Here is a 21,301-nt window from a genome sequence, read left to right as displayed (position 1 = left end):
CTCATACAGCAAGTTTCTCTACTCCACACATTACTACATATTTGCAGAGAGAGAGAGAGGTTTTGCATTATACAGCATCATAAACTGCTTTTATCGGCAGCAGACTAAAATCCTCTAGGGCGATATGCTGAAGACCACCAATCGATGAATGCTTGAGGGAAATGGGAAAACATCTTTGGCACAGCGACCAGCTCCGGTCTCACAGGCAGAAGCACAGATTCTTTTCATGATCTCCTCATGACAGCGAGGTAGATGGTCCAAACAAAGGCAATGACGCTGGCAAACAGGACACGAAACTGAAAGAAGACACAGGGATGATTACGACAGATTTCAGTTATAGGACCATATACCCTTACATAGCATTAGCTGTGACACAGTTATGGGTGATGCCCACTCCACAAAATCTGTATGAAGTTATAACTTAACAACAATTTTTTTTTTGTGGAACTGATTGACAAATTGCCCTACATTGACGTAAATAAGCACTGAATTGTTCAGTGTTTTAGTAGTAGCCATGATAAAAGAAATTACGGGCATACATAGCCGTGCAGGATTCGAACCTACAAGTATGTACGCCCATGATTTCTTTTATCATGGCTACTACTAAAACACAGATCAATTCAGTGCTTATTTACGTCGATGTACGGCAATTTGTCAATCAGTTGCAATGAAAACATCTCGACGGAAGAATTTCATGAATTTGAACAATTTTTTGGATGGTATTATCTGACCCATTTTCACAAAAAATCATAACATTACTCTTGTTCTTACGGTTATATCAATTATGGCTACTCCCATATTTTCCAGAGAGAGTTGGAATAGGAAACAACTCTACATACATCCACCACACTGCACATCTGGAAGAGACCTGAAACTCAGCTATGTAAATTATGAAAGTACCCATCAACAGCACTACAAATGTGATGTTGTTTGCCAACGATGAATAACCATGTCACTAGAAAACTGTCACTACTCCAAACCAAAATAACTTTTCCATGTGAATATGTTGCATTTTTTGTTCTTTACAAAACTTGTTATCTTGTTTATTTTTTCGTAAATCTTCTTGCTGGTGTAAAACATGCAACTGGCACAGACAAATGATCAAGTGCTTTGCGTCTTTCTGGCCTTCAATAAATTACTAAAATGCAAGACAATACAATAATAAATTCGCTTTCAGCAAATGCAAATATGTGTGCTTTCCATGCTCTTGGTATAAATGTACATAACAAACACACTTTAGCATAAAAAGAACACACAAACAATAGCAACAAAAATTATACCTACATGAATCCTATGATATGATGGGATAAATGTGTGGTCAAGTGGGTCTGAACATTTCACAGATGTCAGACAAGCCTTCTGCTCCTCTAAGATCCAATGTGCTCCCAACACTGAAACTCACCTGAAGGGGAACAAAGTTGATGTTGACATACTGGCTGATGGTCCACACACGCCAGTTCATCTTGAGAGCGATCCAGTATGTCTCTCGGATCTTCTGCACGGACTTTGCGTGACCTTTGCCCTGAAATCGTGAATGACAATTGAGGATGAGTCACGAGCCATCATCGAAGTGCCTTCCTTACATAGACAACATAATAGCAAACAAAACACATCATCAAAATGAAACTGCAGGCCAATGTTTTCATTCACACGTTTGATCATAATGGATCTTCTCTTCATTAGATCAGGGAGGTGGAAAGAGACTCTCTTCCACCTCTATGATTAGATTCCATTGCTTATCAAAGCCACAACAGGGCTTGTTTCCATCTGCACTGACATTGAGGCCACATGATTTGAACTTGTTTGACTTACAGTTGACTCCTCTCCCAGCAAAGATCCAAGTTGACCTTTTCTCTATCAAAATGATAGGTTTTCAAACTCCCACACAGCAAGATATCATATCACTTGGCCTAATTTATCTTCAAAAGATTGCCCTTGATAAAAAGCATACGACTGCTTGTTTGTTCTTTTTATTCTGTGAAACCTTCAAATCCTGGGGTAGCTTTGTAAAATCATCATATCCACATCAAACTGGCAACTTTGAAATATCACTGTATATTCTATACCGCAGAAAGATTAGATGGACCTGGTTAGATTCATCAAGTCTGCACTAGCAACAATTTCTAATTTGAGGAAAAAAAAAATAACTGAAATCTCCTAAAATGTGTTGCCAATTCAGTGATGCAGAGGCTATTGAAATATATAAAAGCACAATAAGCAATGGTATATAGATGACCACAACAGGGCTACAAAAGTGAGAAAAGTTCTTATATACCTCATAACATACAAGCATTGAATACAAATGATAATCAATAAGATACAGATCAAACCACAAATGACTCCGGCCATAGCACTAATAGATATCAATGGAATGAGTAATCATCCAGTTCAGAGAGAACTAACATGTGTAAAATACTCCCATCAAGTTTTTGTTTCTCCTGTCTGAACATGAGTAGTACAGAGCTCACTACTTAACTGCAAAGGAGTGTGCTTAAAAGAGTAGATTTTACTTGATTAGAGTACCAGACTATGATGTAGGAAAATTTTATTATATCATACAAAGTATTGATTCTAAGTCTTCAAAATCAATAGCGACACCTTTAAATCTACTTTGACCACATTCATAAGGAGGCTGCTTTATTTCTTTTAGAGACACCTACCTCCAAGATCCCCAGCAAGTAGAAAAAGATCAGCAGATAGGGAGGGGCAAACACGAGGCGATCGCAGATGATCTTCTTCACGGAGGTAGGCACATCTTTACCAGGAAACGTTTTCTGCAGCCACGCGTAGAAATAATGCGACAGTGGTCCGGTGAAGAATGTCCTGTAATGATAAAATAGAGTGCAAAATTAAAGTGAAAAAAAAGAAAGGAAACTTTACAACTGAATATTTAAACAATGACAGATTACACCATTTTGTTTTAATTAAAAAAAAAAAAAACAGTTAAAGAGTGTTTATACTTACAGATCCCTGTGCAGAAATATGCTGGCATCATTGATGTAACTTTGACAGATAAGCCTTTGACATTAGCACACACTATAATGATCAAATTACATGAACAATATGATCTTTATGCACATGGTGTCACCTATTATGCTTCCCATAGTTGGAAAGAACAGAAAGCTCTTGAAGTCTATACAATGTATAAATCCTGATTACCGATTAAAACTCTTCGTCTTTTTTTTTTTTGTGTGTGTGTTTTTTTGTTTTTGCTTCAAGCAACTTGGGGCTGCAAACAAGAGGAAACTGTAGTTTTCACTGTTTTCATCACATTTTGCAAATACTGTCCATTGAGATCAGTTCAACTGCCAAATAAGCAATTAAACAAACAAGAATTATTCTCCCTACCAATTAATAATCACAACATCCAAAGATACACTGTAGTGACGAAGCCTTCATTTTGAAGTCATTCTGTGTGAAGCCATGTCAAAGAGCAAAATCAATAATGGTATGCAGATTCTAATTTAGCTCCAATAAGTCAAACACTTGCATACAAACATCATGTAGCGTGCAGGAGCAAACTGCAAAAACTGCACAACAGTTCTTGTACAGTGGATATGACTAAATTAGTGAGCTGACCATGTCATATGATAACCTCACAATTTTCCATTGATCGTGTACAAAAATGATGAAAATTCAATGTTTCTGTCATTGAACTTGAAGTCTGAAACATGGTGCTATTCCCGGTTGAATAACTTCAGAACAGTGATCAGTTAGATATATCAGGATTTGAGCCTCAGGCATAATTGCATTTTGATGAAAAACTACAAATGTCAAAATTTTATGTACAAACTATACGGCAAGTTGTGAGTGGATGACATGGTCACTTTTCCATTTGCATATATTCATATTGACCGTTCAAGAACTGTTTCCTAAAGAATTAACGAAACTTCAAAATGTCATAACTTCCTTATTTTTCATCCGATTTCAATCAAAATTTTACAGTTGAATTCTTAATATTTTACTCTTTCTTATCGGAATAACTTATATTTGGACTGGATTTCCCCTTTAACAGGGCGATACAAATCTACTTACTGTTTGTGCAACTGGGGCAAGTGTGACTCACTTTCGATCTGGACACTTGCCGATACAATGTATGGGACCCTAGCCCAAAAGACCATTTATGCAAGAGGAAGGCTGTAATGCACACATTTATGAGTACTGTATAAGAAGACTATACGAAGAATATAAGAAAACATCACAATGATTCTGAAGCATGGCACTCCTTACCCTAGTGCTGCAAATGCTGCTGTGGTCTGGAATGTGTACGGTGCCTTTGAGTCAACTATTCTCTGAGCTATGATGTCTCCAAATCCGGCAATAACACCACTGTGAGGGAAAAAACAAACAAGGGTAACAAGCTTTAATACAAACAATTTTTGTAGTCTACATTCATATGATGGTCACATGTGCTGGTGCAAGCAGTCTATTGAGTTAGGTCAAGTTCTGCGGTGCCCTGTTCCTGCTCATGCTTCACATGATGATGAAGGGCATTTTACATAGCAAATGATGCAGCATACTGTAAGTGCTTTCATTAGACACACACACACACTGCATCCTAACCAACACAAAATCCCACACACATGCACACAGTTCCAGAATACATGCACTGCCCGATGCTACTAGCCTACCAATACTATATTAATATAGGCCCCTAAACTTTAAGTGCATGATTGCCCTCCTGATCTTGGACTGTGCTCCTGTGGAGACCCAACTGCGACAGCCGCCGCTCTCTGTGGGGTGGCTGCGCCGTTTTCGCATTAAGATCTAAATGTTGTACAAAACGGGTGCCGTTCCGGCACTATATTTCCTTAATTTTTCAACAAAATCTACTACGAATACTTACATGGGTCGATTAAACCTAAATGATTCCAATCGGTGACTGTTTGATGCATTTCATTGCTTATGATGCAGAAAATGCTGTCTTATAAGGCAAATATCTTCAGCTCACCGATGCTCACTAAAACTCACAATCACTTGCACATGCGCACAGCATACATGCAGTGCAGTGCATTGACAGCTGTATTGCTCGCTACATGATGCATATTCATTTCATCTTATATGCACCGTGCGATGATGCATTATTCATATCCTTGAGCATCCGTAACGTTGACGTCATTGTTCACGCATGCGTAGATGCGTACTATTGGATATAGCAGCAAGTCTCTCCACTAGGGCAGGCCGCTTATTACTCCTAAAAAATGTGATAAATTTTTGCAGTTTCCAGATAAATTGGTGAGAAGAACCAAGTCGATTGGGTAATATATATTTCATTTTTTATTGTCACTGTGTTTATGATAGAAATTTAGCCATGCTTTATTTGTGAAGTCGCTGTGAATGTGGCAATGTGGCAACACACGTGTTTTAATGGGCGCTCTGCATCGGTTGATTAAAACTCGATTTTTGAAGAAAAAAAAACAGATAGGATTTTTTCTTCTTTTCATCATGGATAGTGGACATGTGTGTGTAACAAAAAATCACCGTGCAAAGTTACGACAATTTATACGTCAGATGTGAGATGAATAGAAGTGAATAGGGGGGCCTCATGAGGCGTTCCCCCCGGGCCTCATGAGGCATGGGGGCAGTCCTCATGAGGCGTGGGGGAGGTCCTCATGAGGCAGGGCAGTCCTCGTACGCGGGAGCGGTCCTCATGAGCGGGTTTCCCGGACTGAGTTACCATGGCAGTTATCCCTTACGTGGCCGAGTTCGTGAATGGGTCATCGTAAAAGTAGCGCGGCTCTGCTGTAGTTACTGAACGCAATTTTTACTGCTTGGCACGGGCCAAATTAGCTCGGGCCAGGAGCTGGCCAGAAATGCATGAGTTATGCACTTGTCAATGTAATGACTCACCCCACTACCCCCGGACATGGGTGCGTCATTTCCTCGTTTGGTCTGTCAAATTTGTGACCCAGGTGTTCGTCATTTTACCAGCTTTGTCCGTCAAATTTTTGACTGAGGGGTGCGTCAAAATCCCATCATTGTCGATCAAAATTTTGACCGAGGGGTGCGTCATGGTACGTCACTTGGCTATGGAAAATAACACACATTATTTTGAACCGAGGGGTGCGTCTTGGTACGTCACTTGGCTATGGAAAACTGCACGCATTGCACGCTACCAGTACCGGATACACGTACCGCGAGTGAAATTACAGTGAGCGCTTTCCCACGGCAAGTGAAAATCAAAGTCGGGAAGCGTTTTGGAATAAGAGGGAAAAATGCTTGCCAGAATCTGGCAAGCAAATAATTTAAAAGCCACCCTTTCTCCTTACATTTTCCCTCCAACAAACCCATGAAATCATGCATACTCAATCTCAAACCAGGGACTCTTCAGCGATGTAACAACTTAGTCCAACCGCGGGATAGCCCGATCAGACGCGCGACGCTGTTAGCTGTGCGAATCTCTACGTACAGCGACTAGGCTGTATGTAGTTACTCGCGGGAATGCCGTGGCGTGGTGTGTACCTGCGCTGCAGCAGTATGCATCCACCGTACCGCACTAGCAATGGCCGCACACACACAGCGCATCTGCACACATGTGATTGTCATGTATGGATTGCATGCACAGAATACATTACTACCTGTACGGAATATCGTAGCAGCAGCGTGATGTACGGTGAATGACGGTACGGTGCTTACAGGGCCATGGTATTAAGGGAAACTTGCCGAAACTTTTACAAATTATGTTTACGAACCAAAAGAAAATGAAATTGCTTGAATAAAACGTATGCAAAAATCGTTTCAGTATTTACGGGGGTGCGTCAAATGTTTCGAGGATGTCCGTCAAAAAAGTGACCGAGGTGTGCGTCACTTTCAAACTGTTGTCCGTCAAAAAAGTGACTGTGGTGTTCGTCACTTGCAGCGTTTTGTCCATCAAAAAATTTAAGTGACTGTGGTGTCCATCAAAAACCCCGTGTGGTCAGTCAAAAAATGAACATGACGCACCCATGTCCGGGGGTGCGTCATTACATTGACAAGTGCATTACTGAAAGGGGTATGACTATGAGTCTCCAGGCCAGGTCTAACTGCGACCAGCAGCCCCAACGTACAACGTACAGTGTTGGGGCTGCGCCGTTTTGGCATCGATATTTTAATGTTGTACCAAACGGGTGCCGTTCCGGCGCTGTATTTCCTTAATTTTTCAACAAAAATTACTGGGAATACTTACATGGGTCGACTAAACCTAAATGATTCACATCGGCGACTGTTTGATGCATTTCATTGCTTATGATGCAGAAAATGCTGTCTTATAAGGCAAATATCTTCAGCTCACCGATGCTCACTAAAACTCACAATCACTTGCACATGCGCACACAATGCATTCAGTGCAGTGCATTGACAGCTGTATTACTCGCTACATGATGCATATTCACCGTGCGATGATGCATTATTCATATCCTTTTGCGTCCGTAACGTTGACGTCATTGTTTACGCATGCGTAGATGCGTACTGATGGATATACACGTTCAAAATAGCAGCAAAGCTCTCCACTAGGGCAGACCACCTACTCCTAAAAAATGTGGAAAATTATGCAGTTTCCAGATAAATTGGTGAGAAGGACCAAGGCAATGGGGTAGTGTATATTTCATTTTATATTGTCACTGTGTTTATGATGGACATTTAGCCATGGTTTATTTGTGAAGTTGCCGTATATGTGGCAATAGGGAGTTGTTCGTGATTCTCACTTGAACGAAACTGCGGGGTAGCCGCCAGGACCCCGCCGCAGAGCGGCGGGTCTCCGGGGCTAGGCCAGGTCCAGCTAACCTAACCAGGAGCGGAGCACTGAGGTCAGTGATGAGACGTCACGGAGACATCTTGGCTGCCGACATCTTTGCAACCTGAAGAGACATGAGTTGCCACGAGGTGGAACTAGTCACAAATGAAATAGAAGATCCGTCTGTCCGGAGGAGTCTTAAAATTGTTGACTCTCCTCCGTTGAGGGGATCCGTGGCCATGATTGATATGAAGCCAGACGCACTGCTGCATGCATGCTGCACTGTGCTGCGGAACATCACGCATATCCCTGACGACCAGATACAGACCGATCTTTCGGTCAAATCACAAACAACTCGGTTCCGATGATCTTGCGATCTAACGTTAATACAATAAATAGGTTTCTTAATGGCATAATGCACGATATCCCGATATGGGCAATCCGAATTCGAACGTCCTAATCATAGCAAGTAGGGCCTGTCCTGCTGGGCCAGCGTGCAGCAGGCAGGGGGAGGACTGGTTACGCGGGTCATGCGGAGCACAGCCGCGGGGAGGGTGTTCATTTAGCTCACGGCGTCCACGTCCCTGCCCTTATCACAGACCCGGTAGTTTACTCAATTTGTGTCAAGCAAACGGCTAAATGAAACACACACAACAACATAACTAACATAAGTACCTTGTGATTGACTTTGTAAGAATCGGTCTTTCCTTCAGAAGTCGCAGGTAAGCTCGTAACAAAGCCTGGATTGAGTTTTCTCTGTCTTTCTTTGTCGATTCCATGGTTGCGCTGTAATTAACTGTGTAGATTTCGTCGTCACATACGTACATTACACACGTACACAACACGTACACATGAGGCACATTGCACGCGCGCCCGCACGGGCGGGCGCGCGTGGCCGTGGTGTGTGTACTTACTCCATGTCAATGCATATCTACCGCTGTCTTTCATTGGGCAGCTTCGAACCCTTTTACCCATTTCGGTCGGTCCATTTCCAGATGGGGAATATTCTAGCTGTTTCTGCTTTCCATTTTTAGCAATTACATTTTATTTCTACCATCGAAAATAAGAGGTTCTTTTTTCACGGAACCAGATAATTGCTTTTTTTTTCTGGAGTTAAATTCACAATAGATCTTTTATTCTTAATCAAAAGGAGGTTACAATGACCTTGACAGAATAGACTCGTCTCGATATGGACGGATAGGATGGATGCAATCTGCGATAACGTGAACTGACTGCGAGCTAGCTAGCTTGCTAGGCTGTACAAGAGCGAATTGAAGGCTAAAGTTCCCCGCCCCGGCACCGAATGCTCGATCACTGCATCAGCATGCATGCACGTCACTATATGTAACTGCACTGTGTATGTATATGCGGGGTCGAGTACGAGTGTGGTTCGTACAATGCATCGACATGCAATTATGTGACGGATCACTGGAAGCTGGAAAATGATCAATGGATTGCCAGTATCTTCTGTCTTCTAGAGTATTGCTGCAAAATTCCGTGACATGAGACTTTAGAACAATTACCATGGAATTCGAAGCATTCAAACTTTGCGTGATTGGAACATTTTCAGGTAATCTCGCGCAGTTTGTCTGGAGTCTAACGTTGCATGTCATGTTGATTCAATTGATTGTTTACCGGAGAGGTTCTGTAGTTGTACGTATGTTCGTACGTCTCTCTTTCCTCGGTGCTGCACTGGCACGGCACTGCACTGGTACTGGTGCATGCCTATTAGTATTACTATTATTAGAGTATTAAACAGTTCACTGAGTTAGGCTTAGACCCTATTCCCCACTGAAATGAAAGTCAAGGCCCAAGGTACAGTTTTAAAGGGATCATACAGTTTTGGTTGAGACCTAATTTCAGGTTTCTAACTTTTTTTGGTGAGATAATGAGAAACCTCTGACATATAGAACTCTAGAATGAAATATGAAAGTGTCGAAGAGCATGTTGTAATTCTATGAGGAATCTAACGTTTATTTGATGAAAATTGGTTTTGAAATGGCTGAGATATCCAAAAAAGAGTGATTCTAATAAAGTGTGATACGTGTGGGACCCACATTACGATCGTTTTGTTTTACTTTGTTTTTGGGTGTTTCAGTCATTCCAAACCTGATTTTCATCAAATAAACTTTGAATTCCTCTTAAAATGGTATAGACCTAACGTTATTCTGACTGTATATCATGAAGTGTTTTCGGCATACTCGTGAAATAGGCCCCACCACTGCGTGTCCATACATATGCTACTAATACTACGGCGGCTCACCAATTTATACTCGTGAATTCAGCCCCACCACGTGGCGTTCATCGGTAGGTAAGCACGGCGGTGGGGCTTCCTTCGACAGTAAATACTCGTGAATGCGGCCCCGCCAAACGGCGTTTACGCGAAATTGATACAGCGGTGGCGCCAATTTCCACAGCGTAGCATCTTTCATCCTCCCTTTCTTCTCGGAAGGACTCCCTAATGTCCCTCGACTAATTTAACAGCCAATTTAACCATAAATACAACTCTACCTAACCCTAAACCCTAACCCTAACCCTAGGACCTACCCTTGCTTGCTAACGCACAGGTGCACGCGCACTGCGGTAGGGCCTATTTCACGATTTTGCCATGTTTTCTTGGTATCTCGCAAAAAGTTAAAAGCCCAATTTTCATCTCCACCAATACTGTACCATCCCTTTAACGTTAGATGTCTTCTGAGTATGACTGAGGTACTGTATGTGTTTGCCGTTTGTTTTGATGCCTGTCCACTTCCGTGTGCCCCGGCCCTGCCCAGTACAATTTGTATTTAATATCAGCAGTAGGCCTAAACAATGGCTGAGTGTTGGTGTAGTAGACTCTATCACTATTAATGTTAGAGAACTAAAACAGAGACAGAGAGTAGACATAGGTCTAGGGACTAGGTAGCTAGCTAGATATCTAGATCTTTAAATTATAGTTTATATCACTCAGTAATAGGAACCTAGTGATTAGGTATGTATGGGCAATTGTGCACTTTATGGCCGCGGCCCCTGGCTTTATTATCGGTACCTCATTCCCTGTACGTGAAGGTGATACCCCATGAACCACCGCGCACTGAGCAGCTGGCAACCTTCTCTTGCTGTATGGAACACCGTTTTGACAAGTGGTAAGGACTCAAGGTCACTGAAAAAGCCTGCTTCACTCACTGCGCTTCTTACTAGCTGCGTAGCTGACACATCGAACACTGTGCGATTGCGATATTGCGTGCCTTTGCTCTCCACTGCAGGATTATCATGCTTTACATTTGTATGTAACGACATCATACATCGCAGAAAATTGCCATGATCATGGCGGAAAATGTGAGAAAGTTGGCCCAGTAAGTCCGTGATACAATAGCTTCCATCACAAATCGCGCAAACCACCCACGCAGGTGAGGCTTATGTGTGTGATACACAGCCCTGTTTCTGCTTTGCTTTGGTCAGGGCCGATCGGGCGAGTAAACTGTGTAGACAATGTTATAAACACAACAAACTGACGAATTGGGATAAGATTGTGGATTTTTTTTCTTCATTATTTTACAGAATAATTTGCAAAGGCAGTGGACAGAATGTCCTCTGCGAAAGGTTAATTATTGATCCCCTACTTGAGATAATAACACAGCGTGCATTCATTTCAAATCATGAATGAAGGACGAAAGTTTACCACTGGTTGCGTTCCGTTGTGTGCCAATGCACAGCACCCTGTTTGTCTCTTCTCAATGACATTGACACATGCACACACTGCATCCCAGCGCAAAATCTCACACACATGCACACAGCACAGCACCGGAACACATGCTGTCGAGCCCGCGGTGCCAGATAGATACTCGAATTCATTCGCACTGCTCGATTAGGGTAACATCTCGCACCGATGATATAGGGCCATAAAGTGCACACTGTTGCCTGATTATGAGCTATGCCCTAGGCAGCTGGGTATGGGCCTAGACACATAGCTGTACATATGATGTACAAAGCTTGTAAGTCTGGTGAATGGGATAGCACAACATGATGTTTCTTGCAATGCACTGCCATATTATCCAGATCATGTTGTAGTATACAAATGATGCACAGGATAGAGTGTGTTAGTGTAGGCGTGGTGCACTCGAGGGTATTTACAATTGTGAAACATGCACAAGGCGAAGCCGAGTGCATGTTGCACTACATTGTAAATACCCGAGAGTGAGCTACGCCTCCACTAATGTCACGAAATAATCCTGTGCATCATTTGTTTTATAAATGGGTCGAAAATTCGAAAACTAACATCATTTTTCAGCGTTTTTCACGTACCTTTGTGGGTCAAGACGTCCGAAGATGTTCGTCCCAAACATTTACGCACGTCGCACTCGCGGAAGTCCCGCACATACAGTATAAGTATAATGGGGGGGTTGGGTGTCCGGACACTTAAGTTCCCGCATGAAAACTTACTTATTTTACATAGAATATGCACCCTATACCTTAAAGACTTGATATAGACTCCTCATATAGGCCTACTAGACAACATACTCTGAAAACGGCGTGAGAATTAACCTGCTAAATCGTTGGATTTGCTCTTCAAAGTGACTCCATGTACGCGTCCGGTCCCATAACGCTTGTTCTACTGTACTGTACAAAGTGTACGTATAGTAGAGTATACGTACGTACGCCACACATGTTATGCACAAGGGAAGACAGGCCGGCCGGCCGGCAGCCCGAACTAGAAGTTGTTTACAGGATTGACAGCGCGTATGCATGCAATTCATCAAAGGAGCCGCCGCGCGCACAGACGATCGGCAATCTACCATAGGATTACAGGCAGTGCAATTGTACTGAAGTAAAGGAAGGAGGTGTGTCTCATTTCAGCGCTTCCTATTGGCTACATTCTTGAACCCATTTTATAATTGTACCGGTACATAACCTCATTATTGTTAACAGACAACAATGACGACGTAAACTTGGGACATTGAATATGACATTAGTTATATCGACTTTACTGCACTGATAGACTCTATGATAATAAAATGGCTGCCTTGTTGGGAATACAACATTTATTGCCTGATCTAGAATCGTATTGCCCAAGTTGGAGACGAGGGCAATACAATTATTATAGTGAGGGCAATTAATGTCTTATCCCCTGAATGCAGCCAGTCCATATCATTGTATTTTCACCCATTTCATGCATCTTGAGTAGTACCCTATTGTAAATCATAATACAATGTAAACTTCCAGATTTACGGTATGGTAACATATACAGCTCTGTATCCACAGTCGGCGCCAGGTGGAACCCTACACCACTGCACTACACTGCACCCACATGCATGCACACAATCCCTATAGAGCGATGCACAATTCAGGTACACGGCGCGCATATTACAGCCAGCTCACACGGTCATAGCAATACTGGGTATCGCCAATACGTAGGTGCTGTGCGCAGAGCAGCGTTTTAGATGCATTATGGGATAGCTCAGGGGACAAACTTGCCCCGATTTTGACTGCATACGCACTCGGATCATGTTCTGTCTTTATCCAGGGGTATTTTTTGTTGAAGATTTCTTCGCTTTCCATCATGTGACCAGCACATTGAAGCCTAGCAGTAGTGAACCATGACTCTATTGACTGCAAATCAGTAAACTTTAGAAACTTTCAACTCTTTTAAAGCTGAATTATAGCCAAGAAAAAAGGAGTAACAGCGTAAAAGTAGACAAATAACTCCTTTGAATTGTATTAGAGCTGTGACGCGCGCGAGACAACCGGAAGCGATAATGGCACCGAGGAATCCCACAGTGCATCTGTGACAGGGCTCTTCAGCGTGCACAGAAGTTTTCTGCGCATTGGCGATACCGAGAATCGTCCTCTATTTTTGCATGCTGCGGTATGGGAATTTGCCCTCTGCCGCGAACTAGAGTATGCTGCGCGCGAGTACCAGCCTGCGCACACAGTCAGACACGCCTGCACGCGGTGTCAGCAACCGTCCTCTAATTTTACGTGTTATTGTATGAGAATTCGCTTTTGTTGTGAGACCTCTCCGCGAGAAACTCTCATCAACAGCAAATTTTCATCACTTTGAGCTCAAGTTCCCAGGGAAGTCTTTGACTTTTTGCTTATTCAAGTAGCAGTTCTAATTGCTCGACTCAGACGTCAGCAATGTGGACAATCTGCGGAAGATATATAAACAATAGAAAAGTAACACTACTGACAGGTTCCTCTAATATTCCCCTCGTTTTTAGCACGTAAATCCCATAGGCGTTTGGCAAAGAGAGGAGTATGAGAAATTTGTTCCTCTTCATGCTGACGTGTAATCCTGCGCGTAATACAAGGGAAATGCAATTTCGTAGATCCACAGCTCAGATGTCTGATGTATACGGGTAATAAAATGAAATAATCAGCACAGCACAATTGTAGGTAATCATGTTCAATTCTTCATCGTTCCTACAATGTACAACCTTTTTCTGCCTTATAGATAACTAGAAAAGCACTCTGAGAGCGCAGACCTCCGCCAAGCATGCAAATCATTTTCACCACTGATCTTGTTCTTCCATAGAGATATCAGTGATTACCACCCGTACATACTTCTAGCATTGTGTGCTGAAAGTTGCCTGATTTCCCAATTGTAGAAGCCTTTGTTACGTCATAAACCCTCAGCTGCACGGCGCGCCTCGCCCCAGCAGAAACTAGAGCACGCACTTTAGTGCGCGCAGGCAAACCTCAAATACGCGCAGCCTGAACTCCCAAGTTCATTGACCCTACCTGCCAAAATATCAAAAATCCTTCATAAATTCCCCCAAAATTCTCTAATCACAACCAAAAGTTAAAGGGGCTGTACAGTACTGGTTGAGGCAGGGATTCATGTTTTTTACATTCCTAAGTGAGATAATGAGAAGCCTCTTATGAACTATGAAAGAGCATGTAATTTTAAGAAGGATTCAACATTTATTTGATTAAAATTGGTTTTCAAATGGCTGAGATATCCAAAAAAGTAATAATAATAACAGACTACAGGCCACGCCTTTTATTAGGATCTCTTTGTTTCACATTGTTTTTGGATATAGCTCAGCCATTTCAAAACCGATTTTCATCAAATAAACTTTTGATACCCCTTAGAATTGCATGCTCGTTGACATCTCATAGAGTGGTTTCTGAATATCTCGCAAAATGTTAAAAGCTAAATCCTCACCTCAACCAGAACTGTACACACCTTTTAATCGTTTGTTACTTGTGTCATTCTCAACCTTTCCTGCAAGTTTCATCCCTATCCGTTAACGACTTTTTGAGTTATTTTGCACACAGACAAACTAACTAACGAACACACACACAAACCAATGGTAACGAAAACATAACCTCCTCCTGTGGCGGAGGTAATAAAGTCATAAGTTGAGGAAATATAAAGCTAAACCCACCAGGTGATTTTGTCTGTAAAAGTTTGTTTATCTGTTTGCAGTAATTTTTATACAGTTTTCTAAACCTCGTAGTACCATCTTCCATGTACTAATGATGTAGTCTCATCATCTTGTTAAGTACCGTATAATATTACTTGGTACATGTACTTGGACCTTGGTAAGATACATGTAATCCTCCAAAATACTCCTTGTAGGTAGTGGTTCATACTGCATGACTGAGAGTGTGTGTCAGAGTTGGCTTTTTCAAAGGATGCCCCACATATACCCCATTAAAAAGTTCTTTGTGGTCTCAAATTCTTCTCAGATGAAGTCCCTTTTAAACATTGGTTAAAATACCAATGTTCAATTTGAGTTGCCCTTCTCACCAACCTGTTTAATACCCAGTGATAAGTCAATGGGAGACCCAGAGTCTGACTAGGTTTCCTGTAAAAATGTGCACACAGATACTGGACATACATTGTATACAAAAGTACCAATACAAGGTTCTGCCAAATTGACAGATTTTCTTCAGAGATTGTGCATGTGCAGGAATCACAAACAAACTCTTCCAACTGAAGTCCCAGTATAGGTATTACCTTCTGAATACTGTATACAGCATGCATTTCATAGTGAGTCTAATTTCTTGCAAATCGGGACTTCCAGACAATTTTGTGATTGGCTGAAATCGTGGTTGTGGAGTACATTCTACGGTACTGAACGAAGTTTAAATTATGCATGCACATTAATCGTGTCGGAATCAGAGTTGAAATTTCGTGTGTTTTTTAATTTGCAAATAACACCTGTACTCGCGAAATTCATGAAAATAACAAACCTCGTGAAATGTAGGGCGTATGCAGTACAATGTACATTGTAGCATTGAAATACAATGTACATGTAACTTTTGCCTGAGCACTATGTAAACTATACAGTATATGTGATCTCTTTTGCAAACTCTGTCAGATGAGGAGCTAGACCTCCAATTCCTTGCAACATGTGCGATTCCATAAAAGACTTAATGACCTGACAGCATCATGATTCAATCACATTTCTTATGTTCCAAAAATTATGGTTGGTAAACTGCAATATTTGTATTATTATTTTTCAGTCACATTTGTGTTACCATACCAGTCATCATTTCATAGTGCAATGCTGCACACTGGCACTGGTTGGACGGTCCTGGACCAGTAACTTTTTCAGGAATTGACCAGTAAAAGATGGAAAAGCAGGGTACTTACTGCAGTGTGCTACATAAGCACTTGCCAGATTGCCCGAGGCAAGTGAAAATCAAATTCGGGCAAGTGTTTTTTAACAATGAGAACAAATGCTTGCCTGAATTGGGCAAGCAAAAGGTTTTGAAGCCACCTTTTTTCACTAATGTTCCCCCCAACAAACCCACAAAGTCAACCATACAGAAGCCCAAAGATAATGGCTGTTTAGTGATGCAACACACTTTGTATTTTATTTCAGCAACTTCCCAACACTTACCAGGTACAACTGTACATGAAGAAGCCTCAATGCAATGCAACAGCAACACTTGATTGGACAGAGTTTGTTTCTCCATTGTGTTTAAGCTTGTGAATCAATGTTTGCTGTTTATTCCAGTGATTGTCTTTTTGTTAGACCCTTGACTAACACATGATTTTCTATATTATTTCCTCGTATTTTTGACTTTCTTTTTGGGCAAGTAAGATTAATGTTCGGGCGAGTGTTTTGCAGCAAATTTGAAAATCTGCTTGCCCGACCAGCTAAGTGGTAAAATAAAGTTACAAATTGTATGTAGCACTCTGCTACTGGTCCGCCAGACTGGTCAGACCCGTGGAAAAATGGGTTAGTGTGCAGCCCTGAATATATTACATCAGATCATACTGGTCATCACCAAATATTAATAATTTATATTAAAGATTACAAAGTACATGTATTTTATGTGCACTGAAGTGCATTTCTGTGATATTATACAAGTATATTCTTTCATACATGTACAACTGTAATAGTCACTGTATGTTACAAAGTAGTAAAAAGGAAAGACAGACAAGGAACTTGACCATGTAATTAGTTTCAAATAAGTGAAACTTTTGTACACATTACATGTGTTTCAACATTCTATAGTTGAATGCTTTCTTCAGTGATGCACTGTATGTTTAGCTCTTTTAGTACCTGACTCACATGTAGTGGCATCGTTCTCCCGTCAAGACCTTGTAACAATGAGAACAATAACAAAGTTACTAGTATTGAAAGTACCAAACTTCAGTATACAGGTACATGTACAGTGTAGTTTCTGTTAATGTTTCAATTCAGGTGGATGATTTCCTATATATACAAGAGAAACTGATATTGACCCCAGGGTATTTGGTGAATGTTTTGAATTTTTGTTTTTACCGGTACATGTATTTTTTAGGCAGGTTGAAAAGGAAGTGGACCATTAGACCCCGTTTACAGTGCGAGGCTCGGCCGCGGCTCAGCCGCGGCCCAGCCCACCTTCATTTCAGTGTAAACGCGCAAAAGGTCAAATGCGAGGCCAAAATTGGCCTCGCATTTGGCCACGCTCTGGAGGTGGTCTCGGCCGCGGCCCAGCCCGGCCTTTCCTCAGTGTAAACGCAAACTGGGCCAAATGCGCGGCCAATTTTAGTCTGGCTTCCAAACCCTCTGCCTGTACTATTTCGCTATTCAGGATATTAACCCCCTCAACGTCGAAAACTAGTATAGTTTAAGGTGGTTTTGTCTTGCAAAGGATTTTTTCCTTCGGCAAAGGCCTTTGCCCGAACGGCGACTTTGTCGCCACGGAATTCAGTTGGCAAAGGGTCTGAAAACCAGACAATACCAAATTGCATTTGTTTACAAGCAGAGCGCCACTACAACAAAATATTGAAAGGTTTGAATCAAAAGCGCGGCCGAGCCCAGCAGTGTAAACGGACAAAATTGCGGGGCTCGGCCGCACAATTGAGGCCGGCCGCGGCCGAGCCCAGCCCCGCACTGTAAACGGGGTCCTAGTCACATCAAAGAATTGAAACCCAAGGCCATTGTGCTTTACGTGTATCGAACATCTGATTGAGAGTAGCGTGGATGTTTGTGATCCTTCCAATTCACCAATTCTGCATCAATCAAGGAGGAAATTGTCTCTAATCATAGATGAACAGTCACAGGGTTTTATAGTAAGGGTACTCTGACACATGGGTTATTATGATGTGTGTGTACATCCTGTAGAACATCGGCTTGCATGGGATGGTTATAGAACAACATGGCATGTACAGTAGCAAGTGAGAGAAAACTTTTGTATGTGTCCCAAGTGCCATACAACTTGTACGGGGAAGTAATGCAGGTATTATGCTATTCAGTATTCACACAAATCTGCAGGTCCACTTTCCTGGGGCAACCAAATTTATTCCTGGGCAAATGAAATACTGAACAATCACATAATTTGATGGAGCAGACAACCATTTTCATTCCTAGCAATTCTGCTTAAAGGACAAGTTCACCTTCATAAACATAAGGATTGAGAAAATGTAGCAATATTAGTAAAACACATCATTGAAAGTTTGAGGAAAATCGGACAATCCGTTCAAAAGTTATGATTTTTTGAAGTTTTTGTGCAGTAACCGCTGGATGAGAAGACTACTGCAGTGTACGATGTCACATGCGTACAACAATATAAGGAAAATATAAAGAGAATTTCACAAAATTTCATCTTTTTGAAAAAAGTACACATTCCCTTGACTCGTTACCGACATATGTTATGGGTAATATTATTCCCCTTGCCTTTAGAAAGAGGCAAGTCAAATGCTCTTTTGTTATGTGAAAAAAATGAAAATATGTTGAATTTTCTTTACATTTTCTTTATGCTGTTGTACTCATATGACATCACAAGCTGTAGTAGTCTCCTCGTCCAGCAGTTCCAACACAAAAATTTTAAAAATTCATAACTTTTGCATCAATTGTCCAATTTTCCTCAAACTTTCACTGATGTGTTCTACTAATATTGCTGCATTCTTTCAATCCTTATGTTTATGAAGGTGAACTTGTCCTTTAAGTGTAATGTACGATTAAAACAGGGCAAACTGATGGAATAGCAAGTTGTCATAGCAAGTATGAAGTTTGAAAAATGGATATCACCAGCTGCATGTCTAGCAAACTTCAGCAGAAAAAAATAAGGAAACACCCAGTGATCATGATCATGTATTAAATGTACCTGTGTGCTATCACAGCGTCGGCTGTATTCTCTGTCGATCAATAGATACTTGTCAGGTTGCGCTTACAATTGAAAGTGTGACAGGATTATATATATCTGTGGTACTACTTTTAATTTCTCTTTCATGATCACTTTCTTGGACACTTGTAAGAGCCAAGGGGGATGTCTGTGATTTATAAATTGCTGGTAGGTACACTGTACACCGTTGTAGCCAGTACAGTGTATCTGATCATCTTGTACACGACATAAAAGAAGAGCTCTGGTTTCACATCAGATTCAGAATACATATATAATATCATAGAAATTCTCAAAGAATTAAACAGATCTGTCATTGTGACACATGCCCAGTTGTCTAAACAATCCATGTTCTTCTGATGTGGGCAATCCTCATAGCATCTTGTGTTTTTGCTCTCTCTGTATTGGGATGCATGTGATATCTACGATATAATACACTGTATGTACATTTGTATGGACTACAGGTGCCAAAGATGAGCATTGCCTAGCAAACCATTCCAAACATGATATTTGGAGCACAAGTACATGTGCATACATTCCCAGTTATGCATGGTGTTTTGAATGTTCTCATAGTGCGCATACATTGTTTTTAAAGCAATGAGTGATGTCAGATGTAAAAACATCTTATGGTGGTGAGCTGTTTTGCCAATTGTTAGCACTTACTATTTGTAGTATTGTCCTCAATGTTCTGTCGCGAATTTCGCGAAATTAAAATGCATGCGAACATTCCTCATTTGACAGTAGTTTTGTTCACATTGTGAAATGAAGTGTGTGTTAAAGGTGTAAAGAAGCCTGCATGATAGTGAACAGGTTTTTAATGCTTCCTCACATCAATGATCAGTTTTATCAATCATCCGGTACCGTAGGAAATCACATGTTGTGGTGGAAATGATTAAAGGGATCTTGTGCATTATAGTACGTAAATATTGTAGGAACATCCTTGTACAATAGTGTATGTGTGCACTTGTCACAATAGTCAGAAATATTGTAGGATGTATTTGTTTTCTTTCACATCATGGATTTCTGCATATAATAGACAAAAAGATATTTTGAAAATATACCCATGATGGAAAGATGATTTCACCAGTAATGTAAGGTTTATGTGTGTACTCTACATTTATGCATGATGTAAACCTACTACTGTAAACGTCAATATTTTCGCGCGATTAATTTTTCGCGCTGAGCGACTCGAAAACATATTCGCGGGTTCTTAAATTCGCGCTCCGCAGCGGGTTAATACACCGTTGCTGTTTTCATCCAGCGATGCCAGCGTATGAAAGCGACGCAGCGAGCGGCGCGGGCGCGAGTGTGAGTACAAGCGCTCAGCTCACCTCCCTGGTAGTACACTGTACACGTACTAGTATTTTACTCGATACATACATGTACTGTAGTACTATACCTGTAGTCGCGGAGATGTATATGTAGCACACCAACAATCGGCCATGGGCTCGGTGCGTGCGGTGCGTGCGATGATACTGCTATATGCGTAGACATGTCTGTACTACGTAGCAGTATCATCGACGAAGCGCACGCAATTCAGGCCGTTCAAAATGTGCATAGAAAATTGCGAAGATATATTCGCGCGTTTTTGAATTCGCGCTAGCCGAACGTAACGCGAAATCCGCGAAAATTAATGTACCGCGAAAATTTCCACGTTTACAGTACATCGTACACTGTACATAAACACTACAGTACATGATTGATTTTTGTGGTCTGAAATAACTTCCTGGCTTTATGTACAATCTGAATTAAAAATGCCTTTGGATTTCTACAAGTATAAGATAGACTCTGAACTTCACCGCTGATTCTCCATGAATTAGATGTCGTTGTTCAATTTGTCTTTGTGTGTGAAAAGGCTCTTTAGATTATTACTATTAGGAGTGTTCTGTCAGAATTTCATACAGATGTACCCATTCTGTAGTGTTCGCACGCATGTTGTACGATGTACATGTGTACATACACAATTGTATGTACTGGGGTTGTAGAGTTCGTCTTTAATGTGTGTATAGTATGTGTGTGTGTGTGTGTGTCTGTCTGTCTGTC

The 21,301-nt window shown here is 41.3% G+C and overlaps 2 protein-coding genes across 3 annotated transcripts in view; one reads left to right on the top strand and one right to left on the bottom strand.

Annotated features, from left to right (window-relative positions):
* Positions 1 to 224: 224 nt before the first annotated feature.
* Positions 225 to 8,492, bottom strand: LOC139708773 (peroxisomal membrane protein 2-like). Its single transcript, XM_071620722.1, has 5 exons — positions 8,387 to 8,492; positions 4,231 to 4,329; positions 2,661 to 2,823; positions 1,403 to 1,522; positions 225 to 296 (listed from the first exon to the last, which is right to left on the bottom strand). Exons 1-5 carry the CDS (start codon positions 8,488 to 8,490, stop codon positions 225 to 227), a joined length of 558 nt encoding a protein of 185 aa, XP_071476823.1. The 5' UTR covers positions 8,491 to 8,492.
* A 613-nt stretch (positions 8,493 to 9,105) lies between these two features.
* Positions 9,106 to 21,301, top strand: part of LOC139708772 (integral membrane protein DGCR2/IDD-like) — a 30,455-nt gene continuing 18,259 nt past the window's right edge. For both annotated transcript variants that reach the window (XM_071620721.1, XM_071620720.1), the window contains exon 1: positions 9,106 to 9,281. In XM_071620721.1, the coding sequence (XP_071476822.1) occupies positions 9,236 to 9,281 (46 nt within the window). In that variant the 5' untranslated portion in view covers positions 9,106 to 9,235. The remainder of the gene's footprint in view (positions 9,282 to 21,301) is intronic.

The sequence above is a fragment of the Diadema antillarum genome, unplaced genomic scaffold (assembly GCF_040938485.1).
Source record: "Diadema antillarum isolate AM-2024a unplaced genomic scaffold, OU_Dant_1.0 seq00001373_RagTag, whole genome shotgun sequence".
In the NCBI taxonomy this organism is placed as follows: Eukaryota; Metazoa; Echinodermata; class Echinoidea; order Diadematoida; family Diadematidae; genus Diadema; species Diadema antillarum.
Note: the sequence above shows the minus strand (reverse complement) of the source record. Positions and strands in the feature narration are given on the sequence as shown.

Excerpts from the sequence above, each read along its gene's own strand:
- LOC139708773 (XM_071620722.1), bottom strand. The coding sequence starts at position 8,490 with ATGGAATCGACAAAGAAAGACAGAGAAAACTCAATCCAGGCTTTGTTA. Across the intron at positions 4,330-8,386 it reads CTTACAAAGTCAATCACAAG|TGGTGTTATTGCCGGATTTG; the intron begins GTACTTATGTTA and ends TTTCCCTCACAG. Across the intron at positions 1,523-2,660 it reads ACTTGCTGGGGATCTTGGAG|GGCAAAGGTCACGCAAAGTC; the intron begins GTAGGTGTCTCT and ends TCACGATTTCAG.